Genomic DNA, 25,115 nt, shown 5'->3' with positions numbered 1-25,115 from the left:
GAACTGCCCTATTTATAGGGAAAAGCCCATGAAGAAGGACCAATCAGGGCACAGCCCATGAAGCATCAACCAATCAGCGAACAGACACGTGTCAGACATGCAACCACGGAATGTCAATCGTTGCAACAGTTGAATGTCAATCAATGCAATAGTGACCAAGCGTCTTCAACACGCCCATTCACATCTCTTCGCCTATTCATCTTCCTCAACAAATTCCTAGGTATATGCTCCCCGCCGGCCCCATGATCAACCAAGCTAGGAAGCACCGGCCGGGGGCAATCAAAAACAACCGGCACTCTCAGCCCTGGTCTCGGCCAGCGTCACATTCTTTTCCACATCGGATGCCCTTTACGCATCCATATGGAGGGGGGATATGGTACGGCCTAACAAGAACCACGGCGATGCATCAGAAGGAGCCGATGCAGAAAATTTTTGCAAAAATACTTACGCAGAATATACTCTCAACATACATCGGAGCCCATACCACGGCATAGACTACGCTGGGGGCAAATTGATGGGGCATATTCTGCACCGCTGACCAAGTCAACATATTGAGCAAGGTCAAAGATATCCACAGCAACGTCAACAACTTAGACAGTCTAGCCGATGCATACCATCGGCCTGTCACCTGGGTCTCGGCCAGACAACTAGCCAGCCGGGACACATATCCGCGTACTCATATCCAAGACCCCTCGGCCAGCCTGCCATAGGCCCATCGGCCGAGGGTAGAACGGTCTTTCCACCTGCTAGCCACTTGGCCACTTGGCCACTACGTGACAAAAGGTAAAAGCCTATAAATACTCCTCAACCTTCATTGAGGAAAGGATCCACAAATTGACCTAATAACCACTATTCATCTGGTAATATCTTCCTTATCTCTCTACAATACACTCTTGGCCAAGTTACAACAACTTCTCTCTAAGTTTACTGACTTGAGCGTCGGAGTGAGTACGCTCGGCCAAAGCCGAGCCCTCAGTTTGTTCATCGTTTCAGGAGACCGCAAGAAGGATTCAAGCAAGGACATCATTCTACAAGCTACGAGTGGTAACAAATATCTGCTCTGGAATTACACCCGGAACAATACTAATTAATTATTTCATTTTAAGGAAATTGATCATATTCTAGTCTTTTATAAATATTTAGGAAAATTACCAAGCATCTTCTTTGTTTTAGTCTCTTTGAAATTGACCATCTTAATTAATTATTTATTTTAAGAAAATTGGCCATCTTAATTAGTTATTTTATTTTAAGGAAATTGACCATGTTTTAGTCTCTTACAAATGTTTAGGAAAATTATCAAGCTTCTATATAATTTAATTTTAACTCAAACTATATAATATTTGCATTGAGATCCCTTAATCAGATCCATCACACGGTGCTATTGATTTAAAACTATATAGTATAATTAATTAGTGTAACTTTCTTTAATTACATTCAAGTCCCTTGGTTTCTGAAATTAATATATACTCCCTCCTATTTCCTTATATCTTTCCCTTTCTTTTGGGCACAAAAATTAAGAAAGGGGAAGAAAGAAGGAATAAAGTATTGTAAGTTGTGAAATTTATAGGTGAGAGAAAATAATAAAGAATGAATGATGAATAAAGAATAGATAAAGTAATGAAAATTGTTGATTTTTTAGGAGAGATAAATTAATAAAAAAAATGAATGAAACTTACCAAAAAAGGAAAGAGGGAAGATAATCAAACTTGTGTGAAAAAAAAAAGATGGAAGATAATAGAAAATTGGAGGGAGTAGTATTGAAAAGTTTTCCTTCTTCTTTTTATGTCGTTACTTTATTATGCATTGACTGACGAAACTAAATTCAAATTCTACATGGGGCAAAAATATCAATCTTAACTACATTTCTAATCATAATAATTAATTTTTTTTAAGAAAAAGTTATAGTTTAATATTTTTACCCCCAAAACTCGCTCGAGGCATGGCCTAGTCAGCTTGTTCTTAATTTTGCTCCTTTCTACATTCCAATTTTTTGTGCCCCCTTTTCCCCTTAAATTTATCGGATACTAGCAAAGAAAAGTTGTAATCTCCAATATTGCCCCTAGATAATTTAGGTACAACCATCCTCATCCCAGTGATAGTCTCCATTGCCTTTCATTCAAGGGGTAAATTTCGTATTAAAATATCTTTTCTTAAATCATCAAAAAATGGAACGAGAACAATAAAAGTGAGATGGAAAGAGTATTTCATTTTTTTAGAAAATTATAAAAATCCCAAAATTATGATTATAGCTCGCTTAAGAGGTTAAAATATCTACATAGTATCTACATAGTATAAAAGCTGAGTTTTTTTTAAACTTCCTCATTGGCCGAGAGATTTTAAGAAAACATGCATTTGTTTTGTTAGTGGTGAGCCCCATTTGAAAAAACAAATTAATTAATTTCAGTTCTTTTCTTTTGTATGTTTTACAAATTTATATATCTATTCACTAAGTTTTACGAAACAATATACCAAGGTTGCATTATTATATTAATAAAATTGTTATTTCAAATCTACTTTATGCGCCCCGCACTATAAATTTTAAGAAATTACTTTACAATACCCAACAAAAAATCTACTTTTAATTTTGTACAAATTTAAGTCAACAAATAAGATTAACTTGTAAAAGGAAAATCGATTTTTGAATATAAATAATATAATGTGATTTCAGATTATGTATAATATATATTTTACAATTTTGTAAGTCAAAATAATTCAAAATCCGAACTTTAATTTAACTCAAAATAAATCATACTATTACCATCTTCTTCTCATACTACACTTACGTCTTTTTTAACCTGTGAAATCCAGAAAACTAGCAGGTCATCCCCATTTTTTGTTTAGGCCTCCTCCCTCCATTAATAAGCCTTATTAGTTATCACCAATCACCAACCGACAACCACCACCATCACTCCAGCACCTCAACCCAGCCAATTACTACGACACAAATACGATACCGCACCACGCACCTTCACCATTACAGCATGTTGACCAATTTTTGAGCCGCCGAAAATCATATATCTTCTGATATCTCCCCCTCTAAACCGCTAACCTGAATGAATACAAAACTAATTTAATCTCATAATTTACCCCTAACCCGAATGAATTTTGTGGAGTTCATACAATATCGATCAGAAGACATTTAATCTCCTACTAGTATAGATCCCGCGCGAATGCCCGGTTTTTAGATAGGAATATTAAAGAAAAGTGTAATACGAAGTAGTAACAATTATAAAACCTGATACTCAGTATAACTCAATTTGATATTTAATTGTAAAATTTTTTATTATTATGATTTTGTATTAATCAGTGGAAAAGAAAAAGTTCAGCATAATCTAGTTGTAGATATAATATAATGAAAACCCAATTACAAATATGATATAAAAAAAGCCCAATTACAGATATGATATAAAGAAAGCCCAATTATAGCCAAATTCATTTAGGCGGGAAAATTTGGAGATTTCTTATTCTTGTAGTATAAGGGGAATGACAAAATAAAATTGAGAAAATTTTAGAAATTGAAATCATTAATTTATAGCATAAAAATAAAAATAATTTCATCCATTTCAGCTTATTGCTCAATTTTTCTTGATTAATTTTCAGTTTCAACATTTTTTTAGAAAACAATGATAATAAATATATAAATAATTAAAAAAGTGCCAATTTTATACAAGTAATTTTGTAAAAATAGAAAACTCTATATAAGCACGTATTTTTCAAATCACACCCACCATAAGACTAGTCGGGGGGAGCATCTAGCCTTTGTGTCAAATAAGGGGGGCTGATTTATATCGACGACGTTTTAGTAAATATCGATGACGTTTTTTTTAAAAAAAAAGACGATAACTGCCCTTTCACTCATCCAACCCTTTCTCTCTCTAAAAACTTTCCTCTCAACTTCAACTAAATTAAAAAAAAAAAACAATTAACAACACGACGGATCTCGAATCACCGGTACTTGAACAACTTAGTCGCTTCATTATTTGGTTAATTATTTTTGTTTGCGCACCGTTAAATCTATTCGATAATTGATTTACGTAACGTATTGTCTAAGTAATAACAAACATTGAGATTTTTCTGCGTAAATCTGAAATTTGTACCCCCAAAATTGAACCATGGACCAAACTTTGAGATCTAACGTTTTGCCATGGACCAAACATTGGAAACCAACGTTTGTCGTGGTCCAAACGTGGGAAACCAACGTTGGCCGTGGTCCAAACGTTAGAATCCACGTTTGGCCACGGAGATTTTTTTTTTAAACGTATTAAACTAAATGTTGAGATTCAACAATGCGACCATGGACCAAACGTTGAAAACCAACGTTTGCCATGGTCCAAACGTGGAAAACCAACGTTGGCCGTGGTCCAAACGTTGGAATCCCACGTTTGGCCACGGAGATTTTTTTTTTTTTTTTGCCGATTTTTTTAATTTATTTAAGTTTTCTAGTCGATGTGCGTTAATTTCTAACATCTTTTAATTGGTTTAATGCAACGAGAGATCGAAATGTAGTTGATTTTTAGTAGAATTTGAGAGAAAATTGTTTAGAGAGAGAAAATAGTGTAATTATGCAAAGGGTATTATCGTCTTTTGGAATGAAAACGTCGACGATATTTACTAAAACATCGACGATATTTACAAATTGGGCAAATAAGACTAGTTTCCTGTACCCTAGGCTAAAACCCACCATATTATCCCGCCAAAAGGCTAAATGTTCCCCCACTCCGGAGTCTAGTTTTATACTCCATCAGTCTTGATAATTTGATCTTTCACATTCAATTTGGTTTACTTGTCCTTAATAATTGGTTCTCTGTTCTTTTCTCGGTCTTAATCCACTTATCATTAATAATTGGTTAACCAAAGGATAACAATTGATCGGAACGAAGAGTGTACCGAATTAAACTAGCGTAAATAAGAATTTGAGAAAACAAAAAACTTTGGAAGTTAATGTGGGAGCAGATTGTTGAGTGCACTTTGTGTAAATTAAGACAAGTTCAGTTACTCCCTCTGTCCCAGTGATTTGTTTATCTTTGTTTTTTTGGCCCAAAAACCAAGGAAATAGGAAGGGGTCGATTGTTAGATAACATGTGAGCCAAATAGAGTGTGTGTAGGTTCAAATTACCCATCAAAGCATAAGACATTCCTAGAATAGAAAGTTAGAAACGTAAAGAATTGGCTGAGACGCCCCAAAATAAAATAGGTAAACAAATGACCGGGATAAAGAGAGTGTATAATAAAGAAAACGTATAAATTAAACTCTCGTAGAATAATACCGTCTTACAAGGAATTAAACTAAAGTAAATCAAACAATTAAATCATGATACATCAGAAGTTCGATCCATAAGACCCTAACATTGCTGATAAACAATTAAACAAATGCGGTTTATTTGCTGGTCAAGTACTTAACATATACTTGGAAATTTATCAGGTTTTTCTTCCCTTACGCTAATTTCCTTTCCGAAATCATTGATCGAGACTAAGCTTTCTTTGTACGCACATATATTTCGACATGCTCCAGCTCGCGGATAATCAAGAACGAATAATTCTTTTGTGTTTGTGTCGAGTAAGACTAGTTTCGAACGTGCTTCTCTAAAAACAAGCATATTATCCCTCCATTGATTAAATGCACCCCAAACTTCAAAGTCTAGTTTCATCTTAAGTTTTTGTGTCCAAACCACGTTGTTCCACGTCCATATGCTAAAATTAGTGCGATCGTTTGGAGGAAGAGAAACAAAAGCAATCGAGTCTTGATAGACAATTAACTGACTCCCCAAGACGGGCCTACTCTCGAATTCTGGCAATCGAATCTCTTCATATGTATCACCACTAATGTCGAAAGAGACTATCATTTCATAGTTCTTAACATAATTTAACTTGCGGTATGCAAGCCAATAATAACATCCATTAACAAAATCATAACTTTTGCTCCATTCTAAACCGTAGGAATTGACCATATCTCCCCAGTATCTCCAAGAATTAGTCCTCAATGAATAGATTAAGATCGACAAAGGATTATTGGTGTATTCAGAATTGTCATCTCGAGTATCAATATAATACACAATTAGAATAACTGTATAGTCATCAGTCTTGTAGTCGTACCCAAAACCGTAGCTTTCTACACACATCATGTTAGTTGAATCGGATGGAAGATTTGGGTTCCAGCAGGTGATATCGGGTAATGCTTTGAACTCGTCAAGTGAAGGATTCCACAAACTACGTGTAGGACGATTAACAGAAAAACAATTTAGATAGTAGATCCCATCACAAGGGCCACACATGTATGTATTGTAGACCGGGGTTTCTATCGCTTGATACGACAAAGCTCTATTCTTCGTATCATCAATCAATAACTCATACACGTTTAGCTCACCTGCCTGTGTTATGGCATATTGAACAATGAGGCAATCACGCCAGTTGTTGTTGTTGTCGTAGTAGTTTCTCAAATGCCTTGATATAAAGTAGGAGCTTTTAATGATATCATACCATAACTTGCACACGCTTTTGAATTGCAGCAATGCTTTGACAGGTAAGCGAGACAATATCTCAATTATCAAGTGCTCGGGGATTTGATTACAAATGTTAATTGAAAACCCAAGTGCCTTCTTTCGCTGACTCTCAATCCTTCAAACACGAAAAAAATATCAACATTTTTGCTCAAGAAGAATTTAATCATATTTCACACGGTTTTATTATCTAGTAGTCGTACAAGCTAGATTCGAAGAAATAACCTTTTTGTAAGAATATTTTTGATAGTTGGATTCTCTTTCCGAATATCTCGATATTGTTCAAGGGAAAGAGCCATCTCAGTTTCCTACAATCAAACAAATTCATGAATTCAAGACATGACATCTAATTAAATCGACTAACTCTCGCAAGAGTCGCAGCGATTCTAACAACTAGCAACTCAGTAACTACAGTTCAATTATTACCTGTAACACAATCGGTAACCGGTCAACGGAGAGAAAAAATTAGGTCGGAGATATTTATACGTGAATGATTAATGATAATTAGTTAGAACAACGGCGGAGGAGAAGAGTCCAAGAACAACTACGAATTTTATATTAGAATAGGTTAATTGTGCTTTGACGTCTAAGGCAATCTCGTAATTTTTTTTTTTATTTTGTTATTTAAATAATATAGTCTGGAGCTCTTCTTCCCCTCTTTTAAATGACATGAGGGATCTTATTTACCAATAATAATATGTAATAATAATATGTATTTCGAATTTAATATGAATAAATATAATAGTTGGCCTTCAATCATGCATGACCTTAAGATTTTGGTTGAGATGATTCATATATCATGATATTAGAGCCTTTGTGACCGAAGGTCAAGGATTCGAATCTTGGCAACTCCAATAATTCACGAAGTGGAATTTCAGCACACGGTACGGGGGAGCGAGACTGTGCATTAACCACTCTTCAAGCCCAATGGACATTCGAGTGTGGGGCGTAATAGAAATAAATATAACAGTTGAGCCTTAATCATACATTAACCACTCTTCAAGCTCAATGGACATTCGAGTGTGGGGCGTAATAGAAATAAATATAACAGTTGAGCCTTAATCATCGCCTCTCTTCGAGCCCAATGGGCATTCGAGTGAGGCGTAATAGGAATAAATATAATAGTTAAGCCTCAACAATCATCTTAAGATTTTGGTTGAGATGGTTCATCTATCGGAATTTTGTCCAAATCCAATGAGTTTGATTCAGGCCAATATTTTGGATCTGATGGATAAATGGATCTAATTTATACCAGAAGCGAATATGAATATATGAAGGGTTTTCTAACATGTGCCCTAAAGGCACATGATAAGAAGTTAAGAGGATCCTATACAGATTTGGCCTTTTGCCCTCCATTGCTACCACCCTAATCGCCCGTTCACCGACGGCTTCTCCTAATGCCACCCCGTTAAACACAACAAACTCACAACCTTGCAAAACCCTTCACCAAACCCAAACTCCTCTACCTATCCCCCACCTTCGTCACAATCCCCCACCCACACCCCTCCGCCTCGGTAAAGACCCACATGCCCAAAACTCGTAACATCACTAACTAATTGCCTGTATTTTATTTATATTGACCCAGGCAGGACTTTTAATTGGCCCGGGTACGGGTTAAGGGCCGGTCGAGACAAATTCAAGGTTATTTTAATTATTAAAGTTTTTTTGGAATGAGGTTAATAGATACCTAAATGGATTTCTAAATTCTAACCCAATTCCAATTTTCTTGATTAGTTTGGCAATTCAATTTTTTTTTTTTTTTGAGGGAATTGGCAATTCAATTTTTTACTCATATCAAAATACAATGTCCTCCTCCTCCTCAACCCTCAGCTCGCCACCCCCCACGAGCAGTGGCGGATCTACCTTGTAGAAGTACTAACATATTAGCTATGGATTAAGTGAAATACATGGTAAGTAATAAGAATATAATTTGAGAAAGGACAAAACTTTCGAAATACAAAGGGGACAACGGAACGATCTCTGAGTTCAGTTATATATTAAAGAAAACGTATAAATAAATAATAATTCGTAGAATAATATTGTCTTACAAGAAAAATTAAACTAAAGTAAATCAAACAATAAAATCATAATGCACATGAAAGTTCAATCCATAAGACCCTCGGAACCCGAAACAGGGATTACCCATCTCTGCAAATCTGCAATATAGATAGCCGGAGACAATAACATTGCTGAGAAGTTGAATCCGAGAAGGCTACCTATCAAATGCGGTTTATTTGCTGGTCCAAGTACTTAACATATACTCGGAAACTTATCAGCTTTTTCTTCCCTTATATGCTATAATGTCCTTTCCGAAATCATTGATCGAGACTAAACTTTCTTTGTACCCACATATATTTAGACATCTTCCAGCTCGCGGATCATCAATAACAAATATTTCTTTTGTGGTTGTGTCGATTAATATGCTCCCACATAAAACAAGCATATTATCCCTCCATTCAGTAATTGCTCCCCAAATTCTAAAGTCGAGTTTAATGCTAAATTTCTGCGTCCAAACCACCTCGTTCCATGTCCATATGCTAAAACTAGTGCTATCGTCAGGAATATAGACAAAAGTCACAAAAGCAATCGAGTCTTGATAGACAATCAGCCGACTTCTATATTTAGATTCACTTTCTAATCTGTGATTGCTTAAACCTGCAATTTATTTACTTGTTGAATTAGATATACAATGAATGGTAAAAATCATGAATCGACGAAAGTATCTCAATATATACTGAGTTCATGGATTATTTATTTCCTCTAGTATGCATGTAATCTGGTAGCCATTCTGTACCATTTTTATTACTCCAAATTTTTTACCAATATTGTGCATTCTATAATCTATATGCAGATGGTAAACTATCAAGTATGAATGTATAATTTTCGAGATTATGATTACATTATGCATTTAGAAACATTTTTGAGAATGAGATTACATTCATCCACTTGAAAATTGCATTATGTACTTGTCAACATATCGGAAGTATTACTCATGAGCTCTTAGATCAACCGGTAAGGGGGTTGTAACTTAGCTAAAGGCCTCGGGTTCGAACTTGGGAATGCAGCAACATTAAAACTAATAAGGAAGAATATTATACCATCTTAGTGGTCCTATCAAGCTCGAATGACACTAAACTCAGATAAGGGTATGACACTTGGACTTTTTTAAGTAAAAAAACTGCACCAACTTGAGGTTTTTAAGTAAAGCAATCGAGTCTTGATAGACAATCAGCCTTTTAAAAATCACTTTTTGAAAATTACAGCCTTATATAATTTTTTTTGAAAATTACATCCAAAATATTACTTTTCTTCTAAAATTGCACCAACTTGAGGTTTTTGGTGATTTTTGATGATGTTTTTATGATGTATCCTTTATTATTTGAGAGCCTACTTACCCAGATTTCTTACCTCTCCTTGATACAAACCAATTAATCACCCCAAACATCATAAAAACATCATCAAAATTCACCGAAAACCTCAAGTTGGTGCAATTTTAGAAGAAAAGTAATATTTTGGATGTAATTTTCAAAAAAAATTATATAAGGCTGTAATTTTCAAAAAGTGATTTTTAAAAGGCTGTAATCAACAATTTTCTCTAATATATATAGATTATTCATGTTCCAAGTATAATAAACCATGGAGCGAAACCGAAATTATTTGTAAACGGCAATATTGCGAGTCGTTTTTTGCACAAACCATGAAGCTAATAAGTCAAACAACAATGTGGATTTGATAAGGGAAGTGAGAAGAAGAGAATGGTGGTGGTATTTAATTATTTGGTAGTCGGAGCAAGGAGAACGGAGACAACGAAAGTAGCATGTCAAGTAACTTAATATGAAAGCAGCTGTTGCATTTTTGCCCTCTGTAGATTCTCGCTGTCCCGGACAGCGAGATATGGTGAATTTCTTAAAATAAAAAAGAAAAACGCGGAAATGATGACGTGGACCCATTTTTGGTAAATAGTTTGGAAGCCGCCCTATTTTGTTAAATAGTTTGCGTTTGAACCCCATTTAAGCAAAAAGTTCTTGGTTAAGAGTCCGTTCAAAGTTAAGACCTTCAAGATAAAGTAAAGTTAGAATTGAGTTAGGGGACGTGAACGAAGGGTAAGGTTAAGTAGGGGTTGTGAAAACCAGACTCTGACTCGGCCCTGGTTGGGACGTGTATAACAAGGTTAAGTAGTTTTCTACTGTATGTATTTTTTTTTCTTTGTACCCATAATAAAACACATATACTTCAAATTGCTTGGACTTTGTCTTGATTATTCTAATTAACAATTTAATTGTACGGTTAGTTATACGCTATTCGTATGTGACTTATTTGATTTATGATTGGGGGTGGCCTAAGGCAATCAATTTATGGCCATCAGGCTAATTTATGGCCTAAGACTATTTCTTCTAGCCTTCAACCATGTCACCCTCGCAAAAAAAATGTGGTTGACCTGGTACACACGTTTGAAGGCTACGAGTTCTCTTGTCATAAAACAATATATAACAATTTGGTTTTGATGAAACAATACTATATACTGATGACTATACATGAAAATGTATTGGTCATCTAAAAATATTTAAGTTATGAAAAAAATTAAAATTTGAATAAATATTATCGATTTTTAATTGAACCTTCTATTGTTATTTTGGCCTTACTCATACGACCTCTTCTGAACCAATTTATAAGCAATCAAATCAAGACTATGCTGTAAACTTGGATCGACTAATTAAACTAAATTAAATCAAACAATAAATCATGATAATGGTATCAAATCGGTTTTCTACTCAAGAACCTAATATCCTCCGAAATTTATTAGCTTCTTCTTCCTTTATGCCTAACATCGTTCCCAAAATCTTTGATCGAGACTAAACTTTCTTTGTACGCACATATATTTCGACATGCTCCAGCTCGCGGATCATCAAGAACGAATATTTCTTTTGTGTTTGTGTCGAGTAATATGCTCTCACGTAAAACAAGCATATTATCCCTCCATTCAGTAAAGGGTCCACAAACTCCAAAGTCTAGTTTCATGTTAAGTTTCTGCGTCCAAACCTCGTTGTTCCATGTCCATATGCTAAAACTAGTGTTATCCTCAGGAACAGAAACAAAAGCGATCGAGTCTTGATAGACAATTAGTTGACTCCAAAAGTCGGGCCTACTCTCGAATTCTGGCAATCGAATCTCTTGATATGTATCACCACTAATGTCGAAAGAGACTATCATTTCATAGTTCTTAACATAATTTAACCGGCGGTATGCAAGCCAATAATAACGTCCATTAACAAAATCATAACTTTTGTTCAATTCCAAATCGTAGGAATTGTCAATATCCCCCCAGTATCTCCAAGAATTAGTCCTCAATGAATAGATGATAATTGACATACGATTATTGGCGATTTCAGAATCGTCATCTGGAATCTCATTTTTATAATCCAGAATTAGAATAACCTTATAGTCGTCAGTCATGGAGTCATATACAAAACCGTAACGTTCACGAGTTTCCTTCAAGGTGATATTAGGTAATTCTTTGAACTCGTCAAGTGCAGGATTCCACAAACTACGTTTAGGACCACCAGAACAAAAGCGCCATAGATAATAAATCCCATTGCAAGGGCCACACATGTATGTATTGTAGACGGGGGTGTTTATCTCTTGATATGATAAAACTCTGTTTTTCTTATTGTCTATCAACAACTCATACACTTCAAGCTCACCTGCCTGTGTTATGGAATATTGAACAATGAGGCAATCACGCCAATTATTGTTGTCGTCGTAGAAATTTCTTAAATGCTTTGATATAAAGTAGGAGCTTTTAATCACATCATACCATAACTTGCACACACTTTTGAATTGCAGCAATGTTTTGACAGGTAATCGAGACAATATCTCGATTATCAAATGCTCGGGGATTTGATTTCCATTCTTAATTGAAAACCCAAGTGCCTTCTTTCGCTGCCTTTCAATCCTTCAAACACGAAAAAAATAATCAATTTTTTTACCCAAGAATTTAATCATATTTTACATGATTTTCTTATCTAGTAGCCGAACAAGATTCATAGAAATAACCTTTTTGTAAGAATATTTTTGATCGTTAAATCCTTATAAAACGTATCTGTATATTGCTCCAGGGAAAGAGCCATCTCAGTATCCTACAATCAAACAAGCAATTCATTAACAATGTCTATGTTTACCGTAGATGGAGTTTAGAAGGAAAACTTTTGAAAATTTTTATCTCTTAGTCGATAGAAGATTGGACAAGTGCGAGTTGTATATGTCTTTTTGGTTATATTATCCGATTTGATTCAGATTCGAGTAGTATCAATTACTTGGGACAATCTATTTCGAAATGGTCCCGATCAAGAATGTGTTCTAAATCGACTAACGCTCGCAAGAGTTGCAGCGATAATAACAAGAAACAAGTCCGTACGTACCAAAAATTAAAATTAAAATTAAAATACAAAGTAACAATTGATAAAGTAAGAGAGTAAACAAAATTACCAGTAAATCGAGACGGTAACGGTTAACGACACAGGAAATTACGTGACTGAATAGTGATAACTATTAGTTCGACGGCCAAGGACAAGAGTCGAGTTTTATAATAGGAAAAGTCGACCGTGCCTTGGCGTTCAAGGAGAACTTAAATTGCTTGAGATACCAAATTTCTGTTGGGAGAACTATCAGATAAGATCTCGTTTTGGAAACTTATACTCTTTATATTTAAATTTCTGTTAGGAAAACTATCAGCAGGTTTGGACCAAATTAATTACACAATCCGATCCTATTTTTGGTCCAGACTACCAGATGAACATTCCTAGCCGCGACCAACTAATTCTATGGGTGAATTGGGTCGAGTTAAGTTAGCATAGGCAAGATTTTTACTTGGCCCACAAGACGGTTCCTAGTAATTTCTTTTTTATTTTATTAAAACATTCCATTAAAAATTTAGAAACGACTCAAACGAGTTAGGGGAAGTGAAGAATTAGGTCGGATTCAGATCCGGGTTAAGGGTTATGTAACCCTTACTCGACCCTAATTGGGAATTGGGACGGGGTAAGCGAGGATTTATGTGAATCATTTGAGTAATTAATCATGCATGTGGTAAAATAATGCTTTAAAAAAATATAAGCATATTTTATTTTGAAATTTTAGCTTATTTTAATCAGTTTTTTATCATTTTTTTATCTGTTTTCGAAAAATTACCTATTTAAGGGTCCGGTCAGGGATTAGACGGGTCTTAATTGAAATTCTACGGATTATTGTCTGTTCGAGTAGTTTCCGGGTTAAGTGTTTGTTTGGCAAAAATAAAGGTTTCATACCCATACCTCAAACCCATGAGGTATGGGTTTCTCATACCTAAGGGAGGCGGGGGGGTGGGTATGAGATTGATACCCATGGGTATTGGGTATCAAGTAATAAAACCAAAAAACATGAAAAAAAAACTTAAATGTAACATTTTAAATGAATTTCTTTACATTTATTTGATCAACTCTTCATTTTCATGATTTTTTAGTATAAAAAATAATTATTAATGTTGTATTTTAGATTTTTTTAACTTTGATGAAGTTCGATCTCATTCCACCCAAAACTAAAACAAACACATGATATGAGGAATCAAGTTCCAAATCCATACCACCCGAGTATGATTCCTGATTCCAAACCATACCCACACGCGAACCAAACACCCCCTTAATAACGACTAATATAAAAGGCGCACAAAATTCATGTAAAACGAGTAAGAAGTAAGAACGAGAAAATGGATAGCGATCATATATGGATCAGGTTGATTAGTCTTTTGATTAAGCGTAACTTTAAATATGCTACCAATGTTGTTTATCTTGAAATATCCGCAAATACTATCCTACAACCAGTTGTAAAATAACATTGTACAATCGGCTCAAAGTTGTTGAGCTCTTACACAAAACTGATGAGCTATTTTACAAGTTATTAAGCTATTTTACGAAACTATTGAGTTTAATAATTATTCTGTTAAACTCAATAACTTTGTACCGTAGCTCGGTAATTTTGTTAATAAAGCTCGACAACTTTGTAATAAAACTCAACTACATTGAATAAGTTGTATATACAACCGGTTGTATAATACATTAACTGAAAATATCGGGTTATCAAAATAACATTGAACTATTAAAGTATCCTCAGGGGGACATGCTTCATCTAGGAATGGTATCCTTGAAATTTATTAACTCGATTTTCCTTCATGCTTATTATATACAGTATCCTTCCCAAAATCCTTGATCGAAACTAAACTTTCTTTGTAAGCACATATATTTCTACATCTGCGTAACCCTTGCGAATCATCAAGAAAGAATATTTCTTTTGTGTTTGTGTCACATAAGACTAGTTTCTGGTAATCTTCACGGAAAACAATCATATTATCCCGCCAACTGCTAAATGCTCCCCAGACATCGTAGTCTAGTTTGATGCTAAATTTCTGTGTCCAAACCACCTCGTTCCATGTCCATATGCTAAAACTTGTGTTATCTCTAGGAACGAAAACAAAAGCAATCGAGTCCTGATGGACAATTAGCTGACTTACATGCATGGGACTACTCTCGAATTCTGGCAATGGAATCTCTTGATATGTATCACCACTAATGTCGAAAGAAATTATCATTTCATAATCCAATTCGCGAGATGCAAGCCAATAATAACACCCGTTCACAAATGCATAACTACTATTCAAATACCAATTGTAGGAATTGTCCATATCTCCCCAGTATCTCCAAGAATTACTCCTCAATGAATAGATTAAGATTGACCTACGTTCATCATCGGTGATTCTAGAATTACCATCTCGAGTATAATAATCCAAAATTAGAATAACCTTATAATCGTCAGTCTTGGAGTCATATCCAAAACCGTAATTTTCATCATTGAGATAAGCTGAACAAGGTAGAAGAGTTCCCTTGGTGAAATCGGGTAATATTTTGAACTCGTTAAGTGCAGGATTCCACAAACTGTGTTTAGGAGCAGCAGAGTAATAGCACCATAGCAAGTAGATCCCATCGCAAGGACCACACAAGTATGAATTGTCGACAGGGGTTTTTATCCTTTGATGCGATAAAGCTCTATTCTTCTTATCGTCTATCAACAACTCATACACGTTGACCTCGCGTTGGTCTGTTTCCTCATATTGAACAATAAGGCAATCACGCCAGTTGTTGTTATCGTCGTAATAGTTTCTCAAATGCTTTGATATAAAGTAGGAGCTTTTAATCACATCGTACCATAACTTGCACACACTTTTGAATTTCAGCAACGTTTGGACGGGTAACCGAGACAATATCTCAATTATCAAATGCTCGGGAATTTGATCTCCATTGTTAATTGAAACCCCAAGTATCTTCTTTCGCTGCCTTTCAATTCTTCAAACAGTAAAAAAAGAAAACATCAATTTCACATGGTTTTTACTATCCGTCATTCCATCACGTTCAGTAATGCGACGAACAATAACGTCTATGTTTACCGCAATTGTCGGCAACTGATTTTTGTATCGGTCATATTAGTCTAGTCTGAGATCGGATCTAACAACTCGGCATTAACAACTCTTCCTAGAAAAGATAAAAAAATAAAAAAAACATTCGACACCTTTAAGTAACAATTGAGAAAGTAGATGAGTGAACAGAATTACCTTAAGAATGCAACTCAATCGGTAACGGTCGACAAAGGGCGAATTACGTGAATGAACAATGAAATAAAGATGATTGTTGTTTCGAGTTTTATATTAAAAATAAAGTCAACGGTGCCTTGACGTCCAAGGAGAACTCACATTGCTTGTGAATTGTGATACCAATTTATTTTTTTATACGTCCAAGAGAGGGTCGGTCGATTTGGATTTACCCAAGTGCGGCCTTAAGGGCTGGTCGAGACAGTTCAGGACTATTTATTTATTTTTATTTTTATTTTAACCTTCAAAATTAAATTAGGCAAGGTTGGAAACGAGTTAGTGGTAAGGTCGAGATCAGATTGGGGTCTAGGTCAAGTCGGGGTAAAGTATATCGATAACATTACTAGTCATTAGTAGAGAGTCGAGATCCATGAGTAGTACATTACCACAAGATAGGAATAGAATAAATATTATGCTCTAAGCTTACAGCAACTTTAAACTAGAATAAATCAATTAATCAAACAATTACGTCGATAACATACTTCGAACAAAAATACGGATTACCAACCTCCGGCGATATAGATAATTCAAGACAGTAACATTGCTGAATCAAAAGGTATCAAACCATTTGTTAGCTTGTTCTTCCTCTATGCTTAACATCGTTCCGAAAATCCTTGATCGAGATTAAACTTTCTTTGTAACCACAAATATATTGACATACACCCGTCGGCCGTCCATCAAGAACGAATATTTCTTTTGTGTTTGTGTCACATAAGACTAGTTGCTGATTAATTGATGTAAAAACAAGCATATCACCCCGCCAAACGCTAAATGTCTCGTTCCATGTCCATATTCTAATAAAACTACTACAGTAATCATCTCTAGGAACCAAAACAAAAGCAATCGAGTCTTGATAGACAATCAGCTCGCTTACATAGTTGCGCCAACTCTCGAATTGTGGCAATGGAATCTCTTGGCATGTCTCAGCACTAATGTCAAAAGAAATTATCTTATCAAATTTCGAACCAAAAGGCACTAGCAGCCATTCAAGCGCTGCAAGCCAATAATAACACCCGTTAACAAAAACATAACTTTTGTTCGACTTCAAATCGTAGGAATTGATGTCAATATCCCCCCAGTATCTCCAGGAAATGAATAGATTAAGATTGACGCAGGATTATCGGTGATTTTAGAATTATCATCACTATAACCCAAAATTAGAATAACCTTATAGTCGTCAGTCTTAGAGTCATATCCAAAACCGTAATTTTCAGTTATGTAGGTTGAATCGGGTGGAAGGTTTGGCTTCCAACAGTTGATCTCGGGTAATATTTTGAACTCGTTAAGTGCGGGATTCCACAAACAATGTTCAGGAGCTAAATCATCACTGCTGCAAAGATAGTAGATCCCATCACAAGGGCCACACAGGTATGTATCGTTTACTGGGGTTTCTAACTCTTGATACGATAAAGCTCTATTCTTCGTATCGTTTATCAACCACTCAAACAAGTTTAGCTCATCTGCTGCTGAATATTGAACAAGGAGGCAATCACGCCAATTGTTGTTGTTATCGTAGTAGTTTCTCAACTGTTTTGATATAAAATAGGAGCTTTTAATAATATCATACCATAACTTGCACACGCTTTTGAATTGCAGCCAGAGGCGGGCCCAGGATTTTTCATTTGGTGTAGCAAAATTCTAATGTTGATAATATTATTTAAAAAATGTCAACAACAACACCTCTATATTATTGGACGAGTCTCATCTCTAAAAATTGCTTCACAATTTCATCTTTGGTGATGTTCATATATACATTGCATTCCCCAAAAGTAACCAAATAATCATTCAAGTATTATCGCTCATGCTATTAAGCTCCGTCTCTCTTGTTCTTATTTTTATCTACAATCTAAAATTGAATATCAAATAATGTACAATTAATTTAATGAAAGTTAAAACTATTAAAAAAGAAAAAATCAAAACAAAAACAGAATACTAGCTTTGCCGTAAGAATACAAAGCACAAATAATGAATTCAATCAAAGGAAAATTTCTATACATAACAAAGACCACTTTAATATACAAATTTATTCGTCATACTTAGATTGCAAAGTTTTCCGAATACGGTATTATTCAATAAAGCTATTATTAAACTGTAAAAAAATCAATCGGATACAAATGAAATTGCTGGAAACACAGAAAAGGAGTAAAAGTAAAATTACGCGTTGGGTTTGTGACGGAGCGGTGATTTTCAGCGGCGAATTAGGGGATGTTTGATGAAACGGCGGTTTGGTAACCAAGTACACTTGACATTGTTTGACATTGTGATACTTGAAAGAATTTGAAATTGAGAAATTTTAGAGTAAAATTGAAAATGCTTGACAGTTTGACACTGTACCAAAATTGAAACTGAAATTGTAATTGTTTTTGTTCATTTGGTAATCAAGAGTCAAAATGGAAGTTGCTGAGATTAATTTTGGTAATTGTGGTTACTTAAGAAGTGATTAATGATTTCTCACCAAATTTTTAGGAATATAGAGAGATAAGTTTAGGAAAGTTGATTAATTGTTTTGGGAAGGAGAATATTAATTGCTGCCTGGAAAAAGTTACAGTGTAGCAGATCAATATTTTCCTCAAGATTTTTTCCCCTTTGGTGTAGCATTTGCTACACCTTAGCCTAGTGTGGGTCCGCCCCTGATTGCAGCAATGCTTTGACAAGTAATCGAGACAATATCTCGATTATCAAGTGCTCGGGGATTTGATTACCAATGTTAATTGAAACCCCAAGCGTCTTCTTTCGCTGCCTTTCATTTCTTTAAACAGGAAAAATATATCAATTTTTTTTACCTGATAAGAATTTCATCATATTTCACACGGTCCAAGATTCGTAGAATATACCTCTTTGTAAGAATATCTTTGATCAATGTATCCTTATTATAATCAAATTTATGTCGATATTGTTCGAGGGAAAGAGCCATCTCTATTTCCTACAATCAAACAAGTAGTTCATGACATTAATATGCTTTCATTTTACAGAACTGAACGAATATCGATGAAATATCTTGTACGGAGTATTAATTATGGGCATTCAACCCTAATTTTTTAACTTTTCTAAATTTACAAGACGATCGCATACTGTGACCATCCCAACTAATCTAAATGGAGACTGACCAATACAAGAATGTCAGGCGTAGCGAAATAGCGATTCGAACAAGACATTACCTGTAACTCGAGTAGTAACGGTCGACGGAGACAGGAAATTAGGTCAGGGCTTTAGCGATGACGGTCGACCGAGACAGAAAGTTGGAGTTTTATAATAGAAAAAGTAGAGTTAAAAAAATTACGTTCGACTCAAGCTGTATCGGTCAGCTGAGAGAGAACTCACATTGATTGTGAAATTGTGATACCTCGGAACTATTTTCTAAAGACCAAGGCAGGACTTTTTTTTGGCCCGGTTACGGGATAAGGGCCGATCGAGACACATTCAGGATTATTTCGATTTAAATTCTAAGTTTTAATTCGGTTTTCAAAATCGTTTTGATCTTTATTTCGATTTAAATTCTAAGTTTTTATAAAAGAAAAACGAACTTTGATTTTAAAAACTACTCTCTCCGTCCTGGTCATTTGTTATACTTTGGTTTTGGCACAAAGACCAAGGATAAAGGAGGAGATGGTCAATTACTAAATGACATGTGGATGAAATTGAGGGTGAATTACCAAATTGTTCATCAAATTCAATCCTAAAATAGAAAGAACAACAAATGACTAAGATACCCAAAAATGAAAAGAGACAATAAATGACCTGGACAGAGGGAGTATAAGTTTACCTGACTTTTGTATTTTGTTTTACTCCGCTTTTGTTTTCACTTTTTCTTTTCTATTTTTCGCATTTTTGAGGTGTGCGTTCATCCATGGACGGTCCTAAAAGATGATTCATGTCAGTCGACCCCCATGTTTTTGGGATTAAGGCACGGATTTGGGTCCACGCCATGTCGGGTTTGTGCAACCTTGACAAAGTTCCGATTGGGACGGGGTAGGCTAAGTTCGGTCTGGTTTGGACGGGTTTGGGGTCTTGAGATATGGCCAACAGGCCGGTCCGCCATATTGGCCACTTTTGGTGTTTTGTCGAGACGCGAGACTCGAGACTCATTGGTACACTAGGATATATATAAAGGCGCACAAAAATCATGCGTTCTAACGAGGAAATGGGTGACAATCAAGTATCAAGTAGATTAGCATTAAGAAAAGCGTACCTCTAATCTCTAAATATGCTGGTCGCCTTAAAATTAATTAGTCTCTCTTTAGACGGTCTTAAAATATTAAGTTATCAAAGTAAAACTAAGGTTAAAATAAATAAATAAATAGGTTTGTAATTTACCATTTTATCGTTCCTTTGGGATTATTTAAAGACCTTCTTCCGCACTATTATAATCAATTAAATCAATACTATGTTATAAACTTACACCGGTCTTAAATCAAACAATTAAATCACGATAAGCCACAACTGCATAAGACACGGATTATCAGTCCTCTGGCTATAACATCCTGGTAAATTTATTAGCTTGCTCATCCTTTACGCTTCATTATCCTTCCCAAAATCCTTGATCGAGACTAAACTTTCTTTGTAAGCACATATATTCTTACATTCACTTGTTTCGGGTACATCAAGAAAGAATATTTGTTTTGTGGTCGTGTCACATAAGACTAGTTTGTCCCATGAGGGTAAAGCAAGCATATCATCCCGCCAAATGCTAAATGCTCCCAACACTGTGAAATCGAGTTTCATGCTAAGTTTCTGCGTCCAAACCTCGTTGTTCCATGTCCATATGCTAAAACTAGTATTATCGTAAGGAACAGAAACAAAAGCAATCGAGTCTTGATAGACAATCAGCTGGCTTTCATATTGGAGGTTAGTCTCGAATTGTGGCAATGGAATCTCTTGACATGTCTCAGCACTAATGTCAAAACAAACTATCATTCCACCCCAAGTTAAAAAGCGGGATGCAAGCCAATAATAACACCCATTAACAAAAACATAACTTTTGTTCCGCCTCAACTGGTAGAAATTCTCCATATCTCCCCAATATCTCCAAGAATTAGTCTTCAATGAATAGATTAAGATCGACACAGGATTATCGGTGATTTTAGAATTATCCTGCCACCTATTAACATAATCCAAAATTAGAATAACCTTATAGTCGTCAGTCTTGGAGTCATATCCAAAGCCGTAACTTTCATGCAAGTAACTTGAAGAGACTGGAAGAGTTGGCTTCCAGGTGATATCGGGTAATATCTTTAACTCGTTAAGTGCAGGATTCCACAAACTACTCTTAGGAGCACGAGAATAAAAGTTCCATAGAAAGTAGATCCCATTACAAGGGCCACACAAGTATGAATTGTCGACGGGGTTTTTTATCCTTTGATACGACAAAGTTCTATTCTTCATATCGTCTATCAACAACTCATACATGTTGACGTGTATTATGGAATATTGAACAATAAGGCAATCACGCCAGTTGTTGTTGTCGTCGTAGTAATTGCTCTTTTAATCAAAGTAGTATTAGACCGTCCCATACAAGAATTTATGCTAAATCGACTAAAGATGACATGCCTCGCAGCGATTCTAATAAGTAACACTTCATTAGTACCTATAATTAAGATACAAAGGAACAATTGAGAAAGTATAGTGAACTAAATTACCTGCGACTCATGCGGTAACTGTCGACCGAGGGCGAAAATAGGTCGGAGAGAAACAAGAGTCTAAGAGCAAGTTCGAGGACAACTCACATTTCATTTATATTGACCCAGGCAGGTCTTTTATTTGGCCCGGGTCCGGGGTATGGGTTAAGGGCCGGTCGAGACAAATTCAAGGTTATTTTAATTATTAAAGTTTTTTTGGAATGAGATTAATAGATACTTAAATGGATTCTAAATTCTAGCCCAATTCCAATTTTCTTGATTAGTTTGGTAATTTAATTTTTTTTTTAATATCAAAATACAATAATAATGACGTGAAATATGAAAATTTGATGAGTTGTCAATTAAGCATGAATAAGTAATATACCCTAAAACAATAAAAAAAATTATAAACATCATACTAATCAAGTATCAAGTTGATTGGTATTTAGAAGACCCTGCCGCGTTTTTTCTCATATCAATTTTTTTTTTCTCATATCAAAATACAATGATAATGACGTGAAATATAAATTAGTAGGTAATTAACGTATAGCTAAAATTCAAAATAAATACAGAGATTTGTAATTGACATTTTATTGTTCTTTCGGGCATGCTCATAAAACCTTCTTCCGCGTTTCTATGTTGTAAACTTGTACCAATCATTAATCACTAAAGTGAAATTAGGCCAAACGTCGACGCACTAAAGTGAAATTAGGCCAAATCTCAAGACACCAAAGTGGAAATTTTCCATCCCAAAACATTGGATTACCAGATTTACCACTTTACCAGCCCTCTGGTGATATAAATAACACAAGACAATAACATTGCTCTAACATCCTTGTAAATTTATTAGCCTTGTTCTTCCTCTACGCTTCTTATCCTTTCCAAAATTCTTGATCGAGACTAAACTTTCTTTGTAAGCACATATATTTTCACATCCACCGGCTTGGGGATCATCGAGACCAAAGATTTCTTTTGTGTTTGTGTCACATAATACTAGTTTCCTATACCGCCATTGACTGAAAACAAGCATATTACCCCGCCAAACGCTGAATGCTCCACTGACTTCAGAGTCTAGGTTCATGCTAAATTTCCGTGTCCAAATCCCCTCATTCCATGTCCATACACAAAAATTAGTGTCATCCTTAGGAACAGAAACAAATGCAATCGAGTCTTGATAGACAATCAGCTGACTCCCATAGTCAGGCTTACTCTCGAATTGTGGCAATTGAATCTCTTGATATGTATCAGCACTAATGTCAAAAGAAAATATCATTCCATAATCCCAACCATAAGTTAATAAGCGTGCAAGCCAATAATAACACTCATTAACAAAAACATAACTTTTGCTCCGCTCTAAATCGTAGGAATTTTCAATATCCCCCAGTATTTCCAAGAATTAGTCCTTAATGAATAGATTAAGATCGACATAGGATTATCGGTCATTCTAGAATTTTCATCTCGAGTATCACTATAGACCAAAATTAGAACAACCTTATAGTCGTTAGTCTTGGAGTCATATCCGAAACCATAACTTTCACGTATGAAAGCTGACTCCGGTGGAATATTTGGCTTCCAAGTGATATCTGGTAAACCTTTGAACTCATTAAGTGAAGGATTCCATAAACTACGCGTAGTAGCGTTATAGGACCAGCACCATAGATAATAGATTCCGTCACAAGGGCCACACAAGTATGTATTGTAGACGGGGGTGTATATATCTTGATATGATAAAACTCTGTTTTTCTTATCGTCTATCAACAACTCAAACACTTTGAGCTCACCTGCTTGTGTTACGGAATATTGAACAATGAGGCAATCACGCCAGTTGTTGTTGTCATCGTAGTAGTTTCTCAAATGCTTTGATATAAAGTGGGAGCTTTTGATAATATCGTACCATAACTTGCACACACTTCTGAATTGCAGTAATGTTTTGACAGGTAACCGAGACAATATCTCAATTATCAAATGCTCGGGGATTCGATTTCCGTTCTTGATTGAAACACCAAGCGACCTCCGTCGTTGCCTTTGAATCCTTGAAACAGATCAGAAAAAAAGAATCTCATCAGAGTTCATACGGCCTTACTGTCTACAAAGAACTCGTACATAATAACAGAAATCACCTTTTCGTAAGAATAAGTTTTATATTACTTTCTACTTGATACATGTTTCGATAGTCTTCCAGAGTAAGGTTTCGATGCTGTTCCAGGGAAAGAGCCATCTGAAATTACTACTACAATCAAACAAGATGATGTCATAATTCTTATATAAGACCGTCTCAATCATAGTACATTTTCCATAGTCTTGCCGCCCTGTACAACAATTTGTGTTCTAAATCGACTAAGGCTTACATCGATTCAAAATAATTCTTATGGCAACCAAAGGCTGATCAAGGCCCTAACAATCCACAACCTGAAATAACAATACCGGTAAATCAGTTATCTCATTTAGCGGCGAATATTTACCCCGAGCATCATTTTTTTCTAATTTTCCGACTGGTTAAGTGACGATTAACGCGAGATTCCAATATTACCCTCATTTGCTTACATTGACTGAATCATTACCCAAATAACATAACATTTCCCCACTACTTCTCGATTTCCCTAAATTCCTCAATTTATTCCAAACCCTAAATCCTTAAATTCTTAAATCCCCAAATCAATCGATCAATTTCTCTCCATTCCTAAACCATAAATAAATAAATGAGAACGGAGCGAGTAATTAAGAATACCTGCAAGGCTGCAACACAGGAGATATATAACTCAACGGAGAAAGCAAAATTAGATCGGAGAAGCTTACGCGGGAGGCGGACCTGATTGTATTAGAGATACAAATAGACAAAATGTCAACCGTGTTTGTTTGTTAGAATTTGTTTTATTTAAAATTGTTTTCCTTATAATCATTTATTTATATTCTTAAATAATTTACGTAAATGTTAAATCTTACACATGTTTTTATTATATCTGGGATTGTTCACTCAGTGGTCCGGACCAAAGACCAGACCGAATTGGACCTTTTGGTCCGGACCAAACCGGACCGAATTTTGTTTGGTCCGTCCACGGTCCACCTATTTACTCTACTTTGGTCTTCGGTCCGATCCTGGACCAAACCGAATAAATTGCGGACCAGACTATGGACCGAAGTTTTGTAATAAAAGAATTTTTTAATTTATAATATTATTGATTTTATTTTCTACTTTGTTTACATGTATTATAAGATGTGTAATTATGTAGTTAAATTTGTTAAGAAAATAATGTTGTTTAGTTTGATCGTCATGAACTTCTCGAGTTCTAGTTTTATATGCTAAAACATGTCAATGCCAATAATATTTGG

General features: G+C 35.2%; 2 protein-coding genes across 2 annotated transcripts in view; one reads left to right on the top strand and one right to left on the bottom strand.

The window, feature by feature from the left end:
• Window positions 1-25,115, top strand: part of LOC141644176 (uncharacterized) — a 61,635-nt gene that overhangs the window by 32,307 nt on the left and 4,213 nt on the right. The window lies entirely within an intron of this gene.
• On the bottom strand, window positions 5,261-6,801 carry LOC141632323 (F-box protein CPR1-like). Its single transcript, XM_074444880.1, has 2 exons — window positions 6,723-6,801; window positions 5,261-6,615 (listed from the first exon to the last, which is right to left on the bottom strand). The coding sequence occupies exons 1-2, from the start codon at window positions 6,794-6,796 to the stop codon at window positions 5,397-5,399; spliced, it is 1,293 nt and encodes a 430-aa protein (XP_074300981.1). The 5' UTR covers window positions 6,797-6,801; the 3' UTR covers window positions 5,261-5,396.

This window comes from Silene latifolia, chromosome 2 (assembly GCF_048544455.1).
Source record: "Silene latifolia isolate original U9 population chromosome 2, ASM4854445v1, whole genome shotgun sequence".
Lineage (NCBI taxonomy): Eukaryota > Viridiplantae > Streptophyta > Magnoliopsida > Caryophyllales > Caryophyllaceae > Silene > Silene latifolia.
The sequence above is the reverse complement of the archived record's forward strand: the minus strand, read 5'-3'. Positions and strand labels throughout refer to the sequence as shown.